Raw genomic sequence first — 24,740 nt, 5'->3', positions numbered from 1 at the left:
ACACCCTGAATATTAGATGTTGATGGAACAGCAACAGGTAATGGAACATTACTAAAGGAAATATTATCTGCATTAACAAGTTTGTCATGACATTCATTACAAACAACAGCCGGAGAAACAGATACCACAAGTTTACAACAAATACACTTAACTTTGGTAGATCCAGCATCAGGCAGCAATTTTCCAGAAGTATCTTCTGATTCAGGGTCAATCTGAGACATCTTGCAATATGTAATAGAAAAAACAACATATAAAGCAAAATTGATCAAATTCCTTAAAAGACAGTTTCAGGAATGGGAAAAAATGCCAATGAACAAGCTTCTAGCAACCAGAAGCAAATAAACAATGAGACTTAAATAATGTGGAGACAATAATGACGCCCATATTTTTAGCGCCAAAAAAGACGCCCACATTATTTGGCGCCTAAATGCTTTAAGCGCCAAAAATGACGCCACATCCGGTAACGCCGACATTTTTGGCGCAAAAACGTCAAAAAAATGACGCAACTTCCGGCGACAAGTATGACGCCGGAAATGACAAAGAAAATTTTTGCACCAAAAAAGTCCGCGCCAAGAATGACGCAATAAAATGAAGCATTTTCAGCCCCCGCGAGCCTAACAGCCCACAGGAGAAAAGTCAAATTTTAAGGTAAGAAAAAATTGATTATTCAAATGCATTATCCCAAATAATGAAACTGACTGTCTGAAATAAGGAATGTTGAACATCCTGAATCAAGGCAAATAAATGTTTAAACACATATATTTAGAACTTTATAAAAAAGTGCCCAACCATAGCTTAGAGTGTCACAAAAATAAGACTTACCCCAGGACACTCATCTACATGTAGTAGAAAGCCAAATCAGTACTGAAACGAGAATCAGTAGAGGTTATGGTATATATAAGAGTATATCGTCGATCTGAAAATGGAGGTAAGAGATGAATCTCTATGACCGATAACAGAGAACCTATGAAATAGACCCCGTAGAAGGAGATCATTGAATTCAAATAGGCAATACTCTCTTCACATCCCTCTGACATTCACTGCACACTGAGAGGAAAACCGGGCTCCAGCCTGCTGCGAAGCGCATATCAACGAAGAATCTAGCACAAACTTACTTCACCACCTCCATGGGAGGCAAAGTTTGTAAAACTGATTTGTGGGTGTGGTGAGGGGTGTATTTATAGGCATTTTGAGGTTTAGGAAACTTTGCCCCTCCTGGTAGGAATGTATATCCCATACGTCACTAGCTCATGGACTCTTGCTAATTACATGAAAGAAACAAAATGTTTGGGTTTCTTATCCTTTTAAAGCCAATATCTTAATGACAAACTGGTCATTAAAACGTAAGATTTCCTGGTCAATAATTTTAAACCTAGATCAAAATAAAGGTGGATCTTATAGAACTAAATGTATTTTTCATACAGGGGCTCTAAGCAAAGTTTTATTCCATTTTCTGTATAATAATTTAATAAGACAGTGAATCCATTGTGTTTCCTGACCACACAATTGTGCATACACTTATGCCACCCCTATTTAGTATCAGTTTCTGTAGAAAACTTCAGAATGACATTAAAAGAAATCACATTGTCATTACAACTACACTGACAATAAGAGACATTCTTGGCCTAGTTGCCTGAAGAGCATGGTGTAGGAATTAACATCTAGCAGTGCCTATGGCATTAAGCAGTGCCTTATGAAACATATAAATAAACTAGGCTACAAAGTTGCCAATATCTCTTTAAAGAGACGATAGGGCTTGTGGGCGACTCCGTGTGAGAGATTTTGGCAACTATGTAGCCTAGTTTAATGGGCTTTTTCATATTATATTTTTATATTGGTCAAGACTTTTTAGACGTGGTGGAGTTACTCTATTTGGGACTGTTGAGCATTTGTATTTGGAAACCGGGAGAAAGAGACTTTACACATAGGATCCTCAGCACCAGTGAGTGTACCGGGGACGGATCAGCAGGCTATCTGGATTGAGAGATCGCTGTCGTCCCCTTGGAAGGACTCAATAAACATCCCGGTACCATATGTTTGATGAACAACTGTAGCATACCTCAGCTCTAAACAAGGTTTTTTAGTATGTGTGTGAATTTGGCTTTTGCATTAAATACTTTTATGTGAAATCGCTTGACTTGCACTTAGATCCTTTCCGGTGTGGTGTTTCTTCTTGCTTGTCTTTTGGAAATGATGTCCACCTGCTCCAGTGAGGAGAATTGTGTAAAGTATTGCCTCCGGGAGGAAATACGAATAGATTACTCTATAAACCTCAGCGCTCTAGTAAGGGGCACGTACGTGTCAGTACAACCTATTGTTGAGGCTTTAGCCAATGAATGAAAACCAGGAAGAAGCAGTGAATAGATTTGCAGCCTGTCAATGGAAGCTTTTGACATTTTCTGGCCATTCAGCATTCAAGGGGAGGGATTGAAGTCAGAGAAGCAATTTTAAATTACTGCCTATTTCCTTTTTCTTGTTGCTAATATTGCTATTACTAATATATATTATAACATTAATATAATGCTTGTGCCACTGCCTGGCAGTGCCAGCTTTAAAAAGAGATTAGATTAGAAGAATATTCCAACACCTTGTGTGTTAATATATTTATCTCTAATCTACATACATATCTTAATTTAAATTATTTTAAATACTTTTATATCAAGGAAAGCAGATTAGTTGTAGAGTTCAAGATTTGTGTAAATTGTTAATTATTTAATTTAAAAGAGTTAATACAGCAGTTTAGTAACGTAAATAGTTTAGGTAAAACAAATTCTTCATTTATTTTTTTTACTACTTTTTTATATTAAGTTTAAAAAGTTCTAGCGGCTGCTACCGTCTTCTCTTAAAAGGACATTTTTTTGTTTGTTTCAGTTCAGCAGTACTAAGTTAATAGTAAAAAAAAAAAAAAAGTTCTCTCTACACCCTGGTGCCCTAATCAACCAACAAACATATAATACCCCTAGATCAGGGGTGTCCAAACTTTGCTCTCCAGAGGTTTTGGAACTACATTTCCGATGATGCTCAGCCAGCATTTTATCTAGCTGAGCATCATGGGAAATGTAGTTCCAAAACCTCTGGAGAGCAAAGTTTGGACACCCCTGCCCTAGATACTATTGTTTCCATATGTACCCTTGAAATCCGCACAGTTATTTTTCTTTCAACACACATTCTATACCTATAGTGTATATTTTATGAAGCATGGATATCACTGTTTTCTTGTTTGTCTTTTGATGTGTGGAGCTCATCTCTTCTATGCTTAAAGGGACATTCCAGCCCAAATTGGAATCCACATGGATGCATTTCAGCTTTGAATAGAAGCATTTTTGTAATATACATGTGTCAGCAAAAATGCTTCTAATAAAAGCTATAGCTGTTTCAAATGTGTATTTAAGTATGCACTGTGCACCGTCATTTTAAACACAGCACTTGCTTAGAGAGCCTAAGGTGCTTGTACCATTTGGTAATGACTCAATTTATTAACAGTTGACGTGATGCAAGTCCCACTAGCGCTCTGAGCAGGTGCAGTATTTAAAATGCTGGTGCACTGAGAATATCTAGCTATGCTTCACATGCACGTGCAGAGATTCATTTTAACACTAAAACACTGATAACTTTTACTAGAAGCATTTTTGCCAATACCTGTATATTGCAAATATGTTTCTATTTAAAAATGTAATTTATTTATGTGAATTTAAATTTTGACCGGAATGTTACTTTAGGTCTAAGGGTGCACTCCGATTTTTATATCACGATTATAAATATCCAAAGACATGTACTGGATGTTATCTTTATTGCACTGGTTCTTTATCAATAAAAACCTTTAACAAAAATAATAATAAAAAAAAGTTCTCTGTTTTTTTACAAATTATATTACTTGGAAGTTGAAAAAGTTCTTACCTTTAATTACATTGCTGATAGTGGCTGCTGGTGGACTGATTTAATTTGCACTTAAGTGTCTCTTAAAGGGACATTTTTGTTTTCAGTACTAACTTAAAGGGACATTATACACTCATTTTTTCTTTGCATAAATGTTTTGTAGATGATCTATTTATATAGCCCATAAATATATATATATATTTTTAAATGTATAGTTTTGCTTTTTTTTTAAATAATAATAATAATGATTTTCAGACTCCTAACCAAGCCCCAAAGTTTTATGTGAATACCGTCAGCTACCTTCTCCAGCTTGCTCCTGTTTGTGTAAAGGGTCTTTTCATATGCAAAAGAAGGGGAAGGGGGGGAGTGTCTTATTTCCCACTTGCAGTGGGCTTTCCAGCTACCTTTGCAACAGAGCTAAACTGAGAGCTTCTAAGTAAGTTTTTAAACAGTTTTATACTGGATTTTTATATCAGTATCTGTGCATCTTATTCTATATTAGTGTCTATTACATGCAGTTATATGAAAAACAAAATTTATGCTTACCTGATAAATTTCTTTCTCTTGAGATGTATCGAGTCCACGGATTCATCCAATACTTGTGGGATATTCTCCTTCCCAACAGGAAGTGGCACAGAGAGCACCCACAGCAGAGCTGTCTATATAGCTCCTCCCCTAACTCCACCCCCCAGTCATTCGACCGAAGGATAGGAAGAAAAAGGAGAAACTATAGGGTGCAGAGGTGACTGAAGTTTAATAATAAAATATATTACCTGTCTTAAATAGACAGGGCGGGCCATGGACTCGATACATCGCAAGAGAAAGAAATTTATCAGGTAAGCATAAATTTTGTTTTCTCTTGCAAGATCTATCGAGTCCACGGATTCATCCAATACTTGTGGGATACCAATACCAAAGCTTTAGGACACGGATGAAGGGAGGGACAAGACAGGTACCTAAACGGATGGCACCACTGCTTGTAGAACCTTTCTCCCAAAAATAGCCTCCGAAGAAGCAAAAGTATCAAATTTGTAAAATTTTGAAAAAGTATGAAGCGAAGACCAAGTCGCCGCCTTACAAATCTGTTCAACCGAAGCCTCATTTTTAAAAGCCCATGTGGAAGCCACTGCTCTAGTAGAGTGAGCAGTAATCCTTTCAGGAGGGTGCTGGCCAGCAGTCTCATAAGTCAAACGGATGATGCTTCTCAGCCAAAAAGAAAGAGAGGTTGCCGTAGCCGTTTGACCTCTCCACTTTCCAGAATAGAAAACAAACAATGAAGAAGTTTGACGGAAATCTTTAGTTGCTTGTAGGTAGAACTTTAAAGCACGAACCACATCTAGGTTGTGCAACAAACGTTCCTTCTTGGAAGAAGGATTAGGACACAGAGAAGGAACAACAATTTCCTGATTGATATTCCTATTAGAAACAACCTTAGGAAGGAATCCAGGTTTGGTACGCAAAACCACCTTATCCGCATGGAAAACAAGATAAGGTGAGTCACACTGTAAAGCAGATAATTCAGAAACTCTTTGAGCCGAAGAGATAGCTACTAAAAACAGAACTTTCCAAGATAGAAGCTTAATATCTATGGAATGCATAGGTTCAAACGGAACCCCTTGAAGAACTTTAAGAACTAAATTTAAACTCCATGGCAGAGCAACAGGTTTAAACACAGGCTTGATCCTAACTAAAGCCTGACTAAACGCCTGAACATCTGGAACATCTGCCAGACGTTTGTGTAAAAGAATAGACAAAGCAGATATCTGTCCCTTTAAGGAACTAGCTGATAATTCCTTCTCCAATCCTTCTTGGAGAAAAGACAATATCCTAGGAATCCTAATCTTACTCCATGAGTAACCCTTGGATTCACACCAATAAAGATATTTACGCCATATCTTATGATAGATTTTCCTGGTGACAGGCTTTCTAGCCTGAATCAAGGTATCAATGACCGACTCAGAGAAACCACGCTTTGATAAAATCAGGCGTTCAATCTCCAAGCAGTCAGCCGCAGAGAAATTAGATTTGGATGCTTGAATGGACCCTGAATTAGAAGGTCCTGCCTCATCGGCAGAGTCCACGGTGGAACGGATGACATGTCTACCAGATCTGCATACCAAGTCCTGCCTGGCCACGCAGGTGCTATCAAAATCACTGAAGCTCTCTCCTGCTTGATTCTGGCAGTCAGACGAGGATGGAGAGGAAATGGTGGAAACACATAGGCCAGGTTGAAGGACCAGGGCACTGCTAGAGCATCTATCAGTACTGCCTGGGGATCCCTTGACCTGGATCCGTAACAAGGAAGCTTGGCGTTCTGACGAGACACCATCAAATCTAATTCTGGTGTGCCCCATAGCTGAATCAGTTGGGCAAATACTTCCGGATGGAGCTCCCACTCCCCCGGATGAAAAGTCTGACGACTTAGGAAATCCGCCTCCCAGTTCTCTACCCCTGGGATATGGATTATTTGGTCACCTCTATCATCGCTAGAGAACTCCGTGTTCCTCCTTGATGATTGATATAAGCTACAGTCGTGATGTTGTCCGACTGAAATCTGATGAACTTGGCCGCAGCCAGTTGAGGCCACGCCTGAAGCGCATTGAATATCGCTCTCAGTTCTAGAATATTTATCGGGAGGAGAGCCTCCTCCTGAGTCCATAGACCCTGAGTTTTCAGGGAGTTCCAGACTGCACCCCAGCCCAGTAGGCTGGCATCTGTTGTTAATATGACCCACTCTGGCCTACAGAAACACATTCCCCGGGACAGGTGAACCTGTGACAACCACCAGAGAAGAGAATCTCTGGTCTGCTGATCCAGATGTATCTGAGGAGATAAATCTGCATAATCCCCATTCCACTGTTCGAGCATGCACAGTTGTAGTGGTCTGAGGTGTAGACGAGCAAATGGAACTATGTCCATTGCCGCTACCATTAGTTCGATTACCTCCATACACTGAGCTACTGACGGCCGAGGAATGGAGTGAAGAGCTCGGCAGGTGGTTACAAGTTTTGATTTCCTGACCTCCGTCATTTTCATTTCTACCGAGTCTATCAGAGTCCCTAGGAAGGAAACGCTTGTGAGAGGGAAGAGAGAACTCTTTTTTATGTTCACCTTCCACCCATGAGATCTCAGAAAAGCCAATACGATGTCCGTGTGAGACTTGGCTAGTTGGAAAATCGACGCTTGAATTAAGATGTCGTCTAGCTAAGGCGCTACTGCTATGCCCCGCGGTCTTAGAACCGCCAGAAGGGACCCTAGCACCTTTGTGAAAATTCTGGGAGCCGTGGCCAACCCGAAGGGAAGGGCCACAAACTGGTAATGCCTGTCCAGAAAGGCGAACCTGAGAAATTGGTGATGATCTCTGTGAATAGGGATGTGGAGATACGCACCCTTTAAGTCCACGGTGGTCATAAATTGACCTTCCTGGATCAGTAGCAGAATAGTCCGAATAGTCTCCATCTTGAAAGATGGAACTCTGAGGAATTTGTTTAAGATCTTGTGATCCAAGATTGGTCTGAAAGTTCCTTCTTTTTTGGGAGCCACGAACAGGTTTGAGTAAAACCCTATCCCATGTTCAACTTTTGGAACTGGGTGAATCACTCCCATGGTATGTAGGTCTTCTACACAGTGTAAGAACGCCTCTCTCTTTGTCTGGTTTGCAGACAATTGAGAAATGTGAAATCTCCCCCTTGGGGGGGAATCTTTGAAGTCCAGAAGATAACCCTGGGAAACAATTTCTAAAACCCAGGAATCGTGAAAATCTCTTGCCCAAGCCTGAGCGAAGAGAGAGAGTCTGCCCCCTACTAGATCCGGTCCCGGATTGGGGGCTACCCCTTCATGCTGTCTTGGAGACAGCTGCAGGCTTCTTGGCCTGTTTACTCTTGTTCCAAGCCTGGTTAGGTCTCCAGACTGACTTGGGTTGAGTAAAGTTACCCTCTTGCTTTGCAGCAGGGGAAGAGGAAGCGGGACCACTCTTGAAGTTTCGAAAGGAACGAAAATTATTTTGTTTGGTCCTTATGTTATTTGATTTATCCTGAGGGAGGGCATGGCCTTTCCCTCCAGTGATGTCTGCTTGAGAAAATAAAAAAGATAATTTATGCTTACCTGATAAATTTATTTCTCTTGTAGTGTATCCAGTCCACGGATCATCCATTACTTGTGGGATATTCTCCTTCCCAACAGGAAGTTGCAAGAGGATCACCCACAGCAGAGCTGCTATATAGCTCCTCCCCTCACTGCCATATCCAGTCATTCGACCGAAACAAGCTGAGAAAAGGGAGAAACCATAGGGTGCAGTGGTGACTGTAGTTTAATTAAAATTTAGACCTGCCTGAAAAGGACAGGGCGGGCCGTGGACTGGATACACTACAAGAGAAATAAATTTATCAGGTAAGCATAAATTATGTTTTCTCTTGTTAATTGTATCCAGTCCACGGATCATCCATTACTTGTGGGATACCAATACCAAAGCTAAAGTACACGGATGATGGGAGGGACAAGGCAGGGACTTAAACGGAATGAACCACTGCCTGTAGAACCTTTCTCCCAAAAACAGCCTCCGAAGAAGCAAAAGTATCAAATTTGGAAAATTTGGAAAAAGTATGAAGGGAAGACCAAGTTGCAGCCTTGCAAATCTGTTCAACAGAGGCCTCATTTTTAAAGGCCCAGGTGGAAGCCACAGCTCTAGTAGAATGAGCTGTAATCCTTTCAGGAGGCTGCTGTCCAGCAGTCTCATAGGCTAAACGGATTATACTCCGAAGCCAAAAAGAAAGAGAGGTTGCCGAGGCCTTCTGACCTCTCCTCTGTCCAGAGTAAACAACAAACAGGTTAGATGTTTGGCGAAAATCTTTAGTAGCCTGTAAGTAAAACTTCAAGGCACGGACTACGTCTAGATTATGCAAAAGACGTTCCTTCTTTGAAGAAGGATTAGGACATAATGATGGAACAACAATCTCTTGATTGATATTCTTGTTAGAAACCGCCTTAGGTAAAAACCCAGGTTTTGTACGCAGAACAACTTTATCTGAATGAAAGATTAGATAAGGAGAATCACAATGTAAGGCAGATAACTCTGAGACTCTTCGAGCCGAGGAAATAGCCATCAGAAAAAGAACTTTCCATGAAAGAAGTTTGATATCAATAGAATGAAGGGGTTCAAACGGAAGCCCTTGAAGAACTTTAAGAACCAAGTTTAAGCTCCATGGAGGAGCAACAGGTTTAAACACAGGCTTAATTCTAACTAAAGCCTGACAAAATGCCTGAACGTCTGGAACTTCTGCCAGACGCTTGTGTAAAAGAATAGACAGAGCAGAAATCTGTCCCTTTAAAGAACTAGCTGATAATCCTTTGTCCAAACCCTCTTGGAGGAAGGACAATATCCTAGGAATCCTAACCCTACTCCATGAGTAATTCTTGGATTCACACCAATGAAGATATTTACGCCATATCTTGTGGTAAATTTTCCTGGTGACAGGCTTTCGTGCCTGTATTAAGGTATCAATTACTGACTCGGAGAAGCCACGCTTTGATAGGATCAAGCGTTCAATCTCCATGCAGTCAGTCTCAGAGAAAGTAGATTCGGATGATTGAAAGGACCTTGTATTAGAAGGTCTTGTCTCAGAGGCAGAGTCCATGGTGGAAAGGATGACATGTCCACTAGGTCTGCATACCAGGTCCTGCGTGGCCACGCAGGCACTATCAATATCACCGATGCTCTTTCCTGTTTGATTTTGGCAATCAGACGAGGGAGCAGAGGAAACGGTGGAAACACATAAGCCAGGTTGAAGAACCAAGGCGCTGCTAGAGCATCAATCAGTGCCGCTTCTGGGTCCCTGGACCTGGATCTGTAACAAGGAAGCTTGGCGTTCTGGCGAGACGCCATGAGATCCAATTCTGGTTTGCCCCAACGGAGAACCAATTGAGCAAACACCTCGGGATGGAGTTCCCATTCCCCCGGATGAAAAGTCTGACGACTTAGAAAATCCGCCTCCCAGTTCTCTACACCTGGGATATGGATCGCTGACAGGTGGTAAGAGTGAGTCTCTGCCCAGCGAATTATCTTCTGACATCGCTAGGGAACTCCTGGTTCCCCCTTGATGGTTGATGTAAGCCTTAGTCGTGATGTTGTCCGACTGAAATCTGATGAACCTCAGTGTTGCTAGCTGAGGCCAAGCCAGAAGAGCATTGAATATTGCTCTTAACTCCAGAATATTTATTGGGAGGAGTTTCTCCTCCTGAGTCCATGAACCCTGAGCCTTCAGGGAGTTCCAGACTGCACCCCAACCTAGAAGGCTGGCATCTGTTGTTACAATTGTCCAATCTGGTCTGCGAAAGGTCATACCCTTGGACAGATGGGCCCGAGATAACCACCAGAGAAGAGAATCTCTGGTTTCCTGATCCAGATTTAGTAGAGGGGACAAATCTGTGTAATCCCCATTCCACTGACTGAGCATGCATAATTGCAGCGGTCTGAGATGCAGGCGCGCGAATGGCACTATGTCCATCGCCGCTACCATTAAGCCGATTACTTCCATGCACTGAGCCACCGTGGGGCGCGGAATGGAGTGAAGAACACGGCAAGCATTTAGAAGTTTTGATAACCTGGACTCCGTCAGGTAAATTTTAATTTCTACAGAATCTTTTAGAGTCCTTAGGAAGGAAACCCTCGTGAGAGGAGATAGAGAACTCTTTTCTTCGTTCACTTTCCACCCATGCGACCTCAGGAATGCCAGAACTATCTCTGTATGAGATTTGGCAATTTGAAAGCTTGACGCCTGTATCAGGATATCGTCCAGGTAAGGAGCCACCGCTATGCCTCGCGGTTTTAGGACCGCCAGAAGTGAGCCCAGAACCTTTGTAAAAATTCTTGGGGCTGTAGCCAACCCGAATGGAAGAGCTACAAATTGGTAATGCCTGTCTAGAAAGGCAAACCTCAGGAACTGATGATGATTCTTGTGAATCGGAATGTGAAGGTAGGCATCCTTTAAGTCCACTGTGGTCATGTACTGACCCTCTTGGATCATGGGTAAAATGGTTTGAATAGTTTCCATCTTGAATGACGGAACTCTGAGGAATTTGTTTAGGATCTTTAAATCCAAAATTGGTCTGAAGGTTCCCTCTTTTTTGGGAACCACAAACAGATTTGAATAAAACCCCTGTCCTTGTTCCGTCCGTGGAACTGGATGGATCCCTCCCATTACAAGGAGATCTTGTACGCAGCTTAGGAATGCCTCTTTCTTTATCTGGTTTGCAGATAATCTTGAAAGGTGAAATCTCCCTTGTGGAGGAGAAGCTTTGAAGTCCAGAAGATATCCCTGAGATATGATCTCCAACGCCCAGGGATCCTGAACATCTCTTGCCCACGCCTGGGCGAAGAGAGTCTGCCCCATACTAGATCCGTTGTCGGATAGGGGGCCGCTCCTTCATGCTGTCTTAGAGGCAGCAGCAGGCTTTCTGGCCTGCTTGCCCTTGTTCCAGGACTGGTTAGGTTTCCAGGCCTGCTTGGATTGAGCAAAAGTTCCCTCTTGTTTTGAAGCAGAGGAAGTTGATGCTGCACCTGCCTTGAAATTTCGAAAGGCACGAAAATTAGACTGTTTGGCATTTGATTTGGCCCTGTCCTGAGGAAGGGTATGACCCTTACCTCCAGTAATGTCAGCAATAATTTCTTTCAAACCAGGCCCGAATAAGGTCTGCCCCTTGAAAGGAATGTTGAGTAATTTAGACTTTGAAGTCACATCAGCTGACCAGGATTTGAGCCATAGCGCCCTACGCGCCTGGATGGCGAATACGGAATTCTTAGCCGTTAGTTTAATCAAATGAACAATGGCATCAGAAACAAATGAGTTAGCTAGCTTAAGAGTTCTAAGCTTGTCAACAATTTCAGTCAATGGAGCTGTATGGATGGCCTCTTCCAGGGCCTCAAACCAGAATGCCGCCGCAACCGGGATAGTGGTACGCTTTGCTAAAGTAGAAACTGCTCCCTCCACCTTAGGGACAGTCTGCCATAAGTCCCGTGTAGTAGCATCTATTGGAAACATTTTTCTAAATATAGGAGGTGGGGAAAAGGGCACTCCTTACTAATAATTTCTGTAAGCCTTTTAGGTATTGGAAAAACATCAGTACTCACCGGCACTGCATAGTATTTATCCAGCCTACACAAATTCTCTGGCACTGCAATTGTGTCACAGTCATTCAGAGCAGCTAATACCTCCCCAAGCAATACACGGAGGTTCTCAAGCTTAAATTTAAAATTAGAAATCTCTGAATCAGGTCTCCCCGATTCAGAGACGTCACCCACAGACTGAAGCTCTCCGCCCTCAGGTTCTGCATATTGTGACGCAGTATCAGACATGGCTCTTACAGCATCTACGCGCTCTGTATCTCGTCTAACCCCAGAGCTATCGCGCTTGCCTCTCAATTCAGGCAATCTGGATAATACCTCTGACAGGGTATTATTCATGATTGCAGCCATGTCCTGCAAAGTAATCGCTATGGGCGTCCCTGATGTACTTGGCGCCATATTAGCGTGCGTCCCTTGAGCGGGAGGCGAAGGGTCCGACACGTGGGGAGAGTTAGTCGGCATAACTTCCCCCTCGACAGACCCCTCTGGTGACAATTCTTTTATAGATAAAGACTGATCTTTACTGTTTAAGGTGAAATCAATACATTTAGTACACATTCTCCTATGGGGCTCCACCATGGCTTTTAAACATAATGAACAAGTATCCTCTGTTTCAGACATGTTTGTACAGACTAGCAATGAGACTAGCAAGCTTGGAAAACACTTTAAAGCAAGTTAACAAGCAATATAAAAAAACGTTACTGTGCCTTTAAGAGAACCAAATTTTGACAAAATTTGAAATAACAGTGAAAAAAGTCAGTTACACTAACAACATTTTTACAGTGTATGTAACAAGTCAGCAGAGCATTGCACCCACTTGCAAATGGATGATTAACCCCTTAATAACAAGAACAGAATAATAAATGACAAAAACGTTTTTTTAAACACAGTCACAACAACTGCCACAGTCTACTGTGATTGTTACCCTCCTCAAACACGACTTTGAAGCCTTTTGAGCCCTTCAGAGATGTCCTGTATCATGCAGAGGGAAGCTGGATGTCTATGTCAGTATTTTTATCTGCATAGAAAAGCACTAAAATAGGCCCTTCCCACTCATATTGCAACAGTGGAAAGCTTCAGGAAACTGTTTCTAGGCAAAAATCAAGCCAGCCATGTGGAAAAAAACTAGGCCCCAATAAGTTTTGTCACCAAATGATTAACATGCCAGCAAACGTTTTATATTACACTTTTATAAGAGTATGTATCTCTGTTAATAAGCCTGATACCAGTCCCTATCACTGCATTTAAGGCTTAACTTACAATTATCTGGTATCAGCAGCATTTTTCTAGCAAATTCCATCCCTAGAAATATATTAACTGCACATACCTTATTGCAGGAAAACCTGCACGCCATTCCCCCTCTGAAGTTACCTCACTCCTCAGAATATGTGAGAACGGCAGTGGATCTTAGTTACTTCTGCTAAGATCATAGAAATCACAGGCAGATTCTTCTTCTAATGCTGCCTGAGATGAAACAGTACACTCCGGTACCATTTAAAAATAACAAACTTTCGATTGAAGTTAAAAAACGAACTATAATACACCACTCTCCTCTTACTACGTCCATCTTTGTTGAGAGTTGCAAGAGAATGACTGGATATGGCAGTGAGGGGAGGAGCTATATAGCAGCTCTGCTGTGGGTGATCCTCTTGCAACTTCCTGTTGGGAAGGAGAATATCCCACAAGTAATGGATGATCCGTGGACTGGATACACTTAACAAGAGAAACTAACATTTTTGTCACCACATCACTTTATCCTTCCTATTGCTTTAGAGCCGGCAAAGAGAATGACTGGGGGGTGGAGTTAGGGGAGGAGCTATATAGACAGCTCTGCTGTGGGTGCTCTCTTTGCCACTTCCTATTGGGAAGGAGAATATCCCACAAGTATTGGATGAATCCGTGGACTCGATACATCTTGCAAGAGAAATGAGTGTATACTGTCCTTTTAAGTTAATAGTTAAGTTCTCTGTTTTATTGTTTTTTACCAAGTTTATTACTAACCTTTAAGTAAATTTTTTTTTAGTTTACCAAAAATGAAGAGCACAGCATTTTTATTTTTAACTAAACTAAAATTTCAGAAAAAACAAAACTTTTCCCCTTGCACATCTCTTTTTTAATTAGAAAAGAAAATTGATTTTCATAATGTTGCGATTTATCTTTTTGCTTTTTATAGTTGTTACCTTTTGAAGTTTTAGTTGACATTCCGTAGCTTTGCGTTTAAATTCTTCAGCAGCTAACCGTGACTCTCGCAGCTCAGATTCATATAGGTCACTACGTCTGCGGGCAGAAGAAAGATCTTCCTCTAACTGGTGCATCATCAGCTTCATTTCTTCTAGCTGGGCTTGAAATTCCTGGAAGAAAATTAAAGTATATCAAAATAGACCAGAAATTAACAAATATACAGGAAAAAAACTAAATTTATACTTACAAGGTCTACCTCACTTTACAGCGCTTCACTTTACAGCGCTTCCCTAATACAGCGATTTGTGGAGCTGAAGTTCAACCTCCAAAGCTTTTGAAACAGTGCTGTAATCTTTGTGAGATTGCAAGAAAAGTGACTGTCACCATTTTGTGATGCACAGTTCACTCTGTTTAAAACATTATAGTGCAATTTGCGTCTCAGTGTTATAGTCTGGCAAATTTTACTACAGTAATTGTCACTATTTTACAGGTACAGTATTTATTGAATGCTGTGCTAGTGTTAAACTAAACGTAGCACTATTGCACCCCTAATATATGTTAGTTCAAACATGTTTTTAAGTTTTTAAACACACTCGGAAAGTGAAAAGAATGCTATAAGCGGGGTATACCTGTACCTGATAAGTTCACTTCTTTCATAGTGGTGAGAGTCCCCGACCCATTACTCCTGGGATACAGCTCCTGGCCACTAGGAGGAGGCAAAGATTCACAAAGCTCCAAGAGCACTTAAAGGGACAGTCTAGTCAAAATTAAACTTTCATGATCCAGATAGGGCATTCAATTGTAAACAACTTTCCAATTGACTTTTATCATTAAAATTGCTTTGTTCCCTTGGTGGTATTTTTGAAAACCTAAACCTAGGTAGGCTCAAACTGATTTCTAAACTGTTGAAAACTGCTTCTTAGCTCAGAGCATTTTGAAAAGTTTTTCAGTTAGAAAGTACTAGTTCATGTGTGTCATATAGATAACATTGTGCTCACTTCTGTGGAGTTATTTAGGAGTCTGCACTAATTGGCTAAACTGAATGTCTTTCAAACGCAGTCTGCAAAGGCTTAGATACAAGGTAATCACAGAGGTAAAGCATATAATAATATAACAGTGTTGGTTATACAAAACAGGGGATTGGATAATAAAGGGATTATCTATCTTTTTAAACAATAAAAATTCTGGTGTAGACTGTCCCTTTAATACTTTCCACCTCTCTGGTATGCAAGTCTTACGTATAGCCAAGCAAGGAGAAGAAGAAATGTAGGGAAAAGCAGGAAAAATGTGGTGCAAAACTAGAACTGACACCATAAAAACTATTTACATAAATTTATAGAAAATTGGCGGGTCTCGAGGACTTTCACAATCATGAAAGAAATGAATTTATCATCAGGTAAGAATACATTTTGTTTGCTTTCATACGGTGGTACGAATTCACAAGCCATTACTCCTGGGAACTAATACCCAAGCTGTGGAGTCCACAAGTAATTTGGGCTTTTCTTTTTTTAAAGGCAGGCACCAAATTTCCACTGATGCCTGGAGAACATTCTTACCAAAGGCAGCTTCAGAAATAAAAAAACATAAAAATAATAGAATTTACAAAGGAAAATAAAGGATCACCATACTGCTGTCTTGGAAATATGTTAAATAGAAGCAAAATGGGTAAAGTATATAGGGAGAGACTATCCTGTAGTTAAACTACCTTTAAATTATGTAGTAACCCTTTCATTGCATTAGAACCTCTGATAGCAGAAGAAACTGCTAAAAGAAACAATACTTTCCAGGAAAAAAAAAAGCTAAATGTCTTGTGCAAATGCTCTAAAAGAGAGACCTGAAAACCATCAAAACTCAAAGAAGGTTCCAAGAGGAGAAATTGGATTAATCATTGATCTTATCCAGACTAAAGCTAGGATAAAGCTCAGAATGTCAGGAAGAAGCAAATTTCTTGAGTAATAATGCGGAAAGGGCAGAAATCTGATCCCTTCAAGAGCAAGCCAATAAACCCTTTATCTAAACCCTCCTGTAGAAATTGAAGTAGTCTGGGAATTCTAAAGGAATGCCAGCTTAAGTCCTGTTTTGTTACACCACGAAAGAAAAAAACCTTCCAAATCTTGTGATAGATTTTCCTTGACACAGGCTTTCTGGCGTGAATAATATTTGTTTTTAAATTAGACATTCAGGGGGGGAACTTCTGGGCAGCGGCACTGCTGTATGCTGCTCCAGCACTTCAACCATTTCTACATAATATCACATTCTAGAGGACACATCTTTGTGAAATATAAATGGATTTGTGATCTACTAAAGAAACTACAGCTAACGAGCCCAATATTGTTGAAATAGCTGCAGGCATCAGTGTCCAGAACAACTTTCAAGGTTAAGGCTTTTAAAATGCCCCCTGGCAGGGCGCTCTCTGGCCTTGTCGTTACACAGCACTTAGTGCTAAACATATAATTAACATCTGCTAGATTTACGATTACCATGGTGCCTGCTTGTTAAATGCTAGATGAAATAAGGGTCCTATTACATAATTACTAGTTGTCCTTTGCAGAATCCCTACGAATTGCCTTCGACCCACTTGTTCTCAGAGCCCTGATGGTTTCCCTTGTGGAGGAGGCAACGCTTTGGAGCACCAGCATTTACCACCCTTGTCTACCCAGAGACAGACCAGCTGAAGTCGGGTAGCGTGACCCGGTGCTGGCCGATGTTTTGCCCCAGAGTGGGACATCGTTCACTAAAGAGGAGTCTAGTGATTTGAAGTATGGTATTACGGTTTATGAGATGAAAACTATTGACCACAAGCAATCCGCGATATTCTACATGGAAAGGACTATCTAAAGGGAATTGCTAATCGCATTAAAAGCTGCAAATCAACAACTTGTTGCTGACCCTTCCCCACATCAGGGATATAATTTTAATAGGGTACTATATGATCAGTACTGGGTCATATACCTTTATCTGAAGTGCCACAACACATGGAGACAATATGTAAAGACCCTCAATACTGATCAACTATCTTTGCTGATAACCAGCTGGGTATCTCTGGGACACAGTACAGTCGCACTGGCGTCGGTTGAAACAAAATAAGGCATAATTTGTATATGCACTGTATGAGTAACAGATAATGCCTTTTCTAGCTCTTCTTTTTTTTAACAGATTTCTCCTTTTCATATTGAGATTATCTTTCCTTAAAGTGATGGAAAATTCAACACCTTTATATTTTGCCATTCGATGTAAAGTTTAAAAACATAATTTATGTAAGAATTTACCCGATAAATTCATTTCTTTCATATTGGCAAGAGTCCATGAGCTAGTGACATATGGGATATACAATCCTACCAGGAGGGGCAAAGTTTCCCAAACCTCAAAATGCCTATAGATACACCCCCCACCACACCCACAATTCAGTTTAACGAATAGCCAAGAAGTGGGGTGATAAGAAAGGAGCAAAAAGCATAAACAAGGAATTGGAATTATTGTGCTTTATACAAAAAAATCATAACCACCATAAAAAGGGTGGGTCTCATGGACTCTTGCCAATATGAAAGGAATGAATTTATCAGGTAAATTCTTACATGAATTATGTTTTCTTTCATGTAATTGGCAAGAGTCCATGAGCTAGTGACGTATGGGATAGCAAATACCCAAGATGTGGAACTCCACGCAAGAGTCACTAGAGAGGGAGGGATAAAAATAAAGTGTTTCTCTGTGAAAGGCACATTTTGAGCAAAAACAGAATTTATGTTTACCTGATAAATTACTTTCTCCAACGGTGTGTCCGGTCCACGGCGTCATCCTTACTTGTGGGATATTCTCTTCCCCAACAGGAAATGGCAAAGAGCCCAGCAAAGCTGGTCACATGATCCCTCCTAGGCTCCGCCTACCCCAGTCATTCGACCGACGTTAAGGAGGAATATTTGCATAGGAGAAACCATATGTTACCGTGGTGACTGTAGTTAAAGAAAATAAATTATCAGACCTGATTAAAAAAACCAGGGCGGGCCGTGGACCGGACACACCGTTGGAGAAAGTAATTTATCAGGTAAACATAAATTCTGTTTTCTCCAACATAGGTGTGTCCGGTCCACGGCGTCATCCTTACTTGTGGGAACCAATACCAAAGCTTTAGGACACGGATGAAGGGAGGGAGCAAATCAGGTCACCTAAATGGAAGGCACCACGGCTTGCAAAACCTTTCTCCCAAAAATAGCCTCAGAAGAAGCAAAAGTATCAAAGTTGTAAAATTTAGAAAAAGTGTGCAGTGAAGACCAAGTCGCTGCCTTACATATCTGATCAACAGAAGCCTCGTTCTTGAAGGCCCATGTGGAAGCCACAGCCCTAGTGGAGTGAGCTGTGATTCTTTCAGGAGGCTGCCGTCCGGCAGTCTCATAAGCCAATCGGATAATGCTTTTAATCCAGAAGGAGAGAGAGGTAGAAGTTGCTTTTTGACCTCTCCGTTTACCAGAATAAACAACAAACAAAGACGAAGTTTGTCTGAAATCCTTAGTAGCTGCTAAGTAAAATTTGAGAGCACGAACTACATCCAAGTTGTGCAACAAACGTTCCTTCTTTGAAACTGGATTAGGACACAAAGAAGGCACAACTATCTCCTGGTTAATGTTTTTGTTAGAAACAACTTTTGGAAGAAAACCAGGTTTAGTACGCAAAACCACCTTATCTGCATGGAACACCAGATAAGGAGAAGAACACTGCAGAGCAGATAATTCTGAAACTCTTCTAGCAGAAGAAATTGCAACCAAAAACAAAACTTTCCAAGATAATAACTTAATATCAACGGAATGTAAGGGTTCAAACGGAACCCCCTGAAGAACTGAAAGAACTAGGTTGAGACTCCAAGGAGGAGTCAAAATTTTGTAAACAGGCTTGATTCTAACCAGAGCCTGAACAAAGGCTAGAACATCTGGCACAGCTGCCAGCTTTTTGTGAAGTAACACAGACAAGGCAGAAATCTGTCCCATCAAGGAACTTGCAGATAATCCTTTTTCCAATCCTTCTCGAAGGAAGGATAGACTCTTAACCTTGTCCCAAGGGAATCCTGCAGATTCACACCAACAGATATACCAAATTATGTGGTAATTTTTCTGGTTACAGGCTTTCAGGCCTGAACAAGAGTATTAATAACAGAATCTGAGAACCCTCGCTTTGATAAGATCAAGCGTTCAATCTCCAAGCAGTCAGCTGGAGTGGGTCGAACGGACCTAGAACAAGAAGGTCTCGTCTCAAAGGTAGCTTCCATGGTGGAGCCGATGACATATTCACCAGATCTGCATACCAAGTCCTGCGTGGCCACGCAGGAGCTATCAAAATCACCGACGCCCTCTCCTGATTGATCCTGGCTACCAGCCTGGGGATGAGAGGAAACGGCGGGAACACATAAGCTAGTTTAAAGGTCCAAGGTGCTACTAGTGCATCCACTAGAGCCGCCTTGGGATCCCTGGATCTGTACCCGTAGTAAGGAACTCTGAAGTTCTGACGAGAGGCCATCAGATCCATGTCTGGAATGCCCCACGGTTGAGTGACTTGGGCAAAGATTTCCGGATGGAGTTCCCACTCCCCCGGATGCAATGTCTGACGACTCAGAAAATCCGCTTCCCAATTTTCCACTCCTGGGATGTGGATAGCAGACAGGTGGCAGGAGTGAGACTCCGCCCATAGAATGATTTTGGTCACTTCTTCCATCGCTAGGGAACTCCTTGTTCCCCCCTGATGGTTGATGTATGAACTTGGCCCTCGCTAGCTGAGGCCAAGCTTTGAGAGCATTGAATATCGCTCTCAGTTCCAGAATATTTATCGGTAGAAGAGATTCTACCCGAGACCAAAGACCCTGAGCTTTCAGGGATCCCCAGACCGCGCCCCAGCCCATCAGACTGGCGTCGGTCGTGACAATGACCCACTCTGGTCTGCGGAAGGTCATCCCTTGTGACAGGTTGTCCAGGGACAGCCACCAACGGAATGAGTCTCTGGTCCTCTGATTTACTTGTATCTTCGGAGACAAGTCTGAATAGTCCCCATTCCACTGACTGAGCATGAACAATTGTAATGGTTTTAGATGAATGCGCACAAAAGGAACTATGTCCATTGCCGCTACCATCAAACCTATCACTTCCATGCACTGCGCTATGGAAGGAAGAGGAACGGAATGAAGTATCCGACAAGAGTCTAGAAGTTTTGTTTTTCTGGCTTCTGTCAGAAAAAACCTCATTTCTAAGGAGTCTATTATAGTTCCCAAGAAGGGAACCCTCGTTGACGGAGATAGAGAACTCTTTTCCACGTTCACTTTCCATCCGTGAGATCTGAGAAAGGCCAGGACAATGTCCGTGTGAGCCTTTACTTGAGGAAGGGACGACGCTCGAATCAGAATGTCGTCCAAGTAAGGTACTACAGCAATGCCCCTTGGTCTTAGCACCGCCAGAAGGGACCCTAGTACCTATGAGAAAATCCTAGGAGCAGTGGCTAATCCGAAAGAAAACGCCACGAACTGGAAATGCTTGTCCAGGAATGCAAACCTTAGGAACCGATGATGTTCCTTGTGGATAGGAATATGTAGATACGCATCCTTGAAATCCACCTTGGTCATGAATTGACCTTCCTGGATGGAAGGAAGAAGTGTTCGAATGGTTTCCATCTTGAACGATGGAACCTTGAGAAACTTGTTCAAGATCTTGAGATCTAAGATTGGTCTGAACGTTCCCTCTTTTTTTGGGAACTATGAACAGATTGGAGTAGAACCCCATCCCTTGTTCTCCTAATGGAACAGGATGAATCACTCCCATTTTTAGCAGGTCTTCTACCCAATGTAAGAATGCCTGTCTTCTTATGTGGTCTGAAGACAACTGAGACCTGTGGAACCTCCCCCTTGGAGGAAGCCCCTTGAACTCCAGAGAATAACCTTGGGAGACTATTTCTAGCGCCCAAGGATCCAGAACATCTCTTGCCCAAGCCTGAGCGAAGAGAGAGAGTCTGCCCCCCACCAGATCCGGTCCCGGATCGGGGGCCCGCATTTCATGCTGTCTTGGTAGCAGTGGCAGGTTTCCTGGCCTGCTTTCCTTTGTTCCAGCCTTGCATAGGTCTCCAGGCTGGATTGGCTTGAGAAGTATTACCTTCCTGCTTAGAGGACGTAGCCCTTGGGGCTGATCCGTTTCTGCGAAAGGGACGAAACTTAGGTTGAAAAGACCTATCCTGAGGAAGGGCGTGGCCCTTGCCCCCAGTGATATCAGAGATAATCTCTTTCAAGTCAGGGCCAAAGAGTGTTTTCCCCTTGAAAGGAATGTCAAGCAATTGTTCTTGGAAGACGCATCCGCTGCCCAAGATTTTAACCAAAGCGCTCTGCGCCACAATAGCAAACCCAGAATTTTTTCGCCGCTAACCTAGCCAATTGCAAGGTGGCGTCTAGGGTGAAAGAATTAGCCAATTTAAGAGCACGAATTCTGTCCATAATCTCCTCATAAGAAGAAGAATTACTAATAATCGCCTTTCCTAGCTCATCAAACTAGAAACACGCGGCTGCAGTGACAGGGACAATGCATGCAATTGGTTGTAGAAGGGAACCTTGCTGAACAAACATCTTTTTTAGCAGACCTTCTAATTTTTTATCCATAGGATCTTGGAAAGCACAACTATCTTCTATGGTATAGTGGCGCGCTTGTGTAGAGTAGAAACCGCCCCCTCGACCTTGGGGACTGTCTGCCATCAGTCCTTTCTGGGGTCGACTATAGGAAAACAATTTTTTAAATATGGGGGGAGGTACTAAAGGTATACCGGGCCTGTCCCATTCTTTACTAACAATGTACGCCACCCGCTTGGATATAGGAAAAGCTTCGGGGGGCCCCGGGGCCACTAAGAACTTTTCCATTTTACATAATGGTTCTGGAATGACCAGATAATCACAATCATCCAAATTGGATAACACCTCCTTAAGCAGAGCGCGGAGATGTTCCAACTTAAATTTAAAAGTAATCACATCAGGTTCAGCTTGTTGAGAAATGTTTCCTGAATCTGAAATTTCTCCCTCAGACAAAACCTCCCTGGCCCCCTCAGACTGGTGTAGGGGCCCTTCAGAAACCATATCATCAGCGTTCTCATGCTCTACAGAATTTTCTAAAACAGAGCAGTCGCGCTTTCGCTGATAAGTGGGCATATTGGCTAAAATGTTTTTGATAGAATTATCCATTACAGCCGTTAAATGTTGCATAGTAAGGAGTATTGGCGCACTAGATGTACTAGGGGCCTCCTGTATGGGCAAGACTGGTGTAGACGAAGGAGGGGATGATGCAGTACCATGCTTACTCCCCTCACTTGAGGAATCATCTTGGGCATCATTTTTACTAAATTTTTCTATGACATAAAATACATATAGTTAAATGAGAAGGAACCTTGGTTTCCCCACAGTCAAAACACAATCTATCTGGTAGTTCAGACATGTTAAACTGGCATAAACTTGATAACAAAGCACAAAAAACGTTTTAAAATAAAACCGTTACTGTCACTTTAAATTTTAAACTAAACACACTTTATTACAGCAATTGCGAAAAAGTATGAAGGAATTGTTCAAAATTCACCAAAATTTCACCACAGTGTCTTAAAGCCTTAAAAGTATTGCACACCAAATTTGGAAGCTTTAACCCTTAAAATAACGGAACCGGAGCCGTTTTTATATTTAACCCCTTTACAGTCCCTGGAATCTGCTTTGCTGAGACCCAACCAAGCCCAAAGGGGAATACGATACCAAATGATGCCTTCAGAAAGACTTTTCTATGTATCAGAGCTCCACACACATGCAGCTGCATGCCATGCTGTCCTCAAAAACAAGTGCGCCATACCGGCGCGAAAATGAGGCTCTGACTATGATTAGGGAAAGCCCCTAAAGAATAAGGTGTCTAAAACAGTGCCTGCCGATATAATCATATCAAAATACCCAGAATAAATGATTCCTCAAGGCTAAATATGTGTTAATAATGAATCGATTTAGCCCAGAAAAAGTCTACAGTCTTAATAAGCCCTTGTGAAGCCCTTATTTACTATCTTAATAAACATGGCTTACCGGATCCCATAGGGAAAATGACAGCTTCCAGCATTACATCGTCTTGTTAGAATGTGTCATACCTCAAGCAGTAAGAGACTGCACACTGTTCCCCCAACTGAAGTTAATTGCTCTCAACAGTCCTGTGTGGAACAGCCATGGATTTTAGTTACGGTGCTAAAATCATTTGCCTCATACAAACAGAAATCTTCATCTCTTTTCTGTTTCTGAGTAAATAGTACATACCAGCACTATTTTAAAATAACAAACTCTTGATTGAATAAGAAAAACTACAGTTAAACACTAAAAAACTCTAAGCCATCTCCGTGGAGATGTTGCCTGTACAACGGCAAAGAGAATGACTGGGGTAGGCGGAGCCTAGGAGGGATCATGTGACCAGCTTTGCTGGGCTCTTTGCCATTTCCTGTTGGGGAAGAGAATATCCCACAAGTAAGGATGACGCCGTGGACCGGACACACCTATGTTGGAGAAAAGAGGCTGCTTCTTGGGTGGTAACTAGCCATAGAACAAGCTATTATGCTATTGTTCGTTTCCAGGTTGAGCGCTTCTCTCTTTTTATTTATGCAAATTATGACATTTTGGGAAGTCTCCCTAAGTGTGATGCGGGAATCCAGACGTGGACCCGTTGCTCAGTGTGCCTAGAGGGATATGGCTGCACCTCACTGACGAGGCCCACAATAGGCCGAAACGTACGTCTGGGGTTTTGCTGTTTCTCTTGTTCAGAGAAGGATTGCCTGGTATTTCGGGGCTGGACTGTACTGTGAAGTCAGGATCAGACTGATATGCTTCAGGAAAGTTTTTCTCTGTGAAAGGCACATTTTGAGCAAAAAGAGGCTGCTTCTTGGGTGGTAACTAGCCATAGAACAAGCTATTATGCTATTGTTCGTTTCCAGGTTGAGCGCTTCTCTCTTTTTATTTATGCAAATTATGACATTTTGGGAAGTCTCCCTAAGTGTGATGCGGGAATCCAGACGTGGACCCGTTGCTCAGTGTGCCTAGAGGGATATGGCTGCACCTCACTGACGAGGCCCACAATAGGCCGAAACGTACGTCTGGGGTTTTGCTGTTTCTCTTGTTCAGAGAAGGATTGCCTGGTATTTCGGGGCTGGACTGTACTGTGAAGTCAGGATCAGACTGATATGCTTCAGGAAAGTTTTTCTCTGTGAAAGGCACATTTTGAGCAAAAAGAGGCTGCTTCTTGGGTGGTAACTAGCCATAGAACAAGCTATTATGCTATTGTTCGTTTCCAGGTTGAGCGCTTCTCTCTTTTTATTTATGCAAATTATGACATTTTGGGAAGTCTCCCTAAGTGTGATGCGGGAATCCAGACGTGGACCCGTTGCTCAGTGTGCCTAGAGGGATATGGCTGCACCTCACTGACGAGGCCCACAATAGGCCGAAACGTACGTCTGGGGTTTTGCTGTTTCTCTTGTTCAGAGAAGGATTGCCTGGTATTTCGGGGCTGGACTGTACTGTGAAGTCAGGATCAGACTGATATGCTAG

At 42.0% G+C, this 24,740-nt stretch overlaps 1 protein-coding gene across 1 annotated transcript in view; it reads right to left on the bottom strand.

The window, feature by feature from the left end:
• The window catches only part of CIT (citron rho-interacting serine/threonine kinase), an 839,833-nt gene that overhangs the window by 483,724 nt on the left and 331,369 nt on the right, over positions 1 to 24,740 (bottom strand). Inside the window, exon 15 of the mRNA XM_053702064.1 lies at positions 14,176 to 14,346. Within this exon, the coding sequence (XP_053558039.1) occupies positions 14,176 to 14,346 (171 nt within the window). The remainder of the gene's footprint in view (positions 1 to 14,175; positions 14,347 to 24,740) is intronic.

This window comes from Bombina bombina, chromosome 2, assembly GCF_027579735.1.
Source record: "Bombina bombina isolate aBomBom1 chromosome 2, aBomBom1.pri, whole genome shotgun sequence".
NCBI classification, from domain to species: domain Eukaryota; kingdom Metazoa; phylum Chordata; class Amphibia; order Anura; family Bombinatoridae; genus Bombina; species Bombina bombina.
The sequence above is the reverse complement of the archived record's forward strand: the minus strand, read 5'-3'. Positions and strand labels throughout refer to the sequence as shown.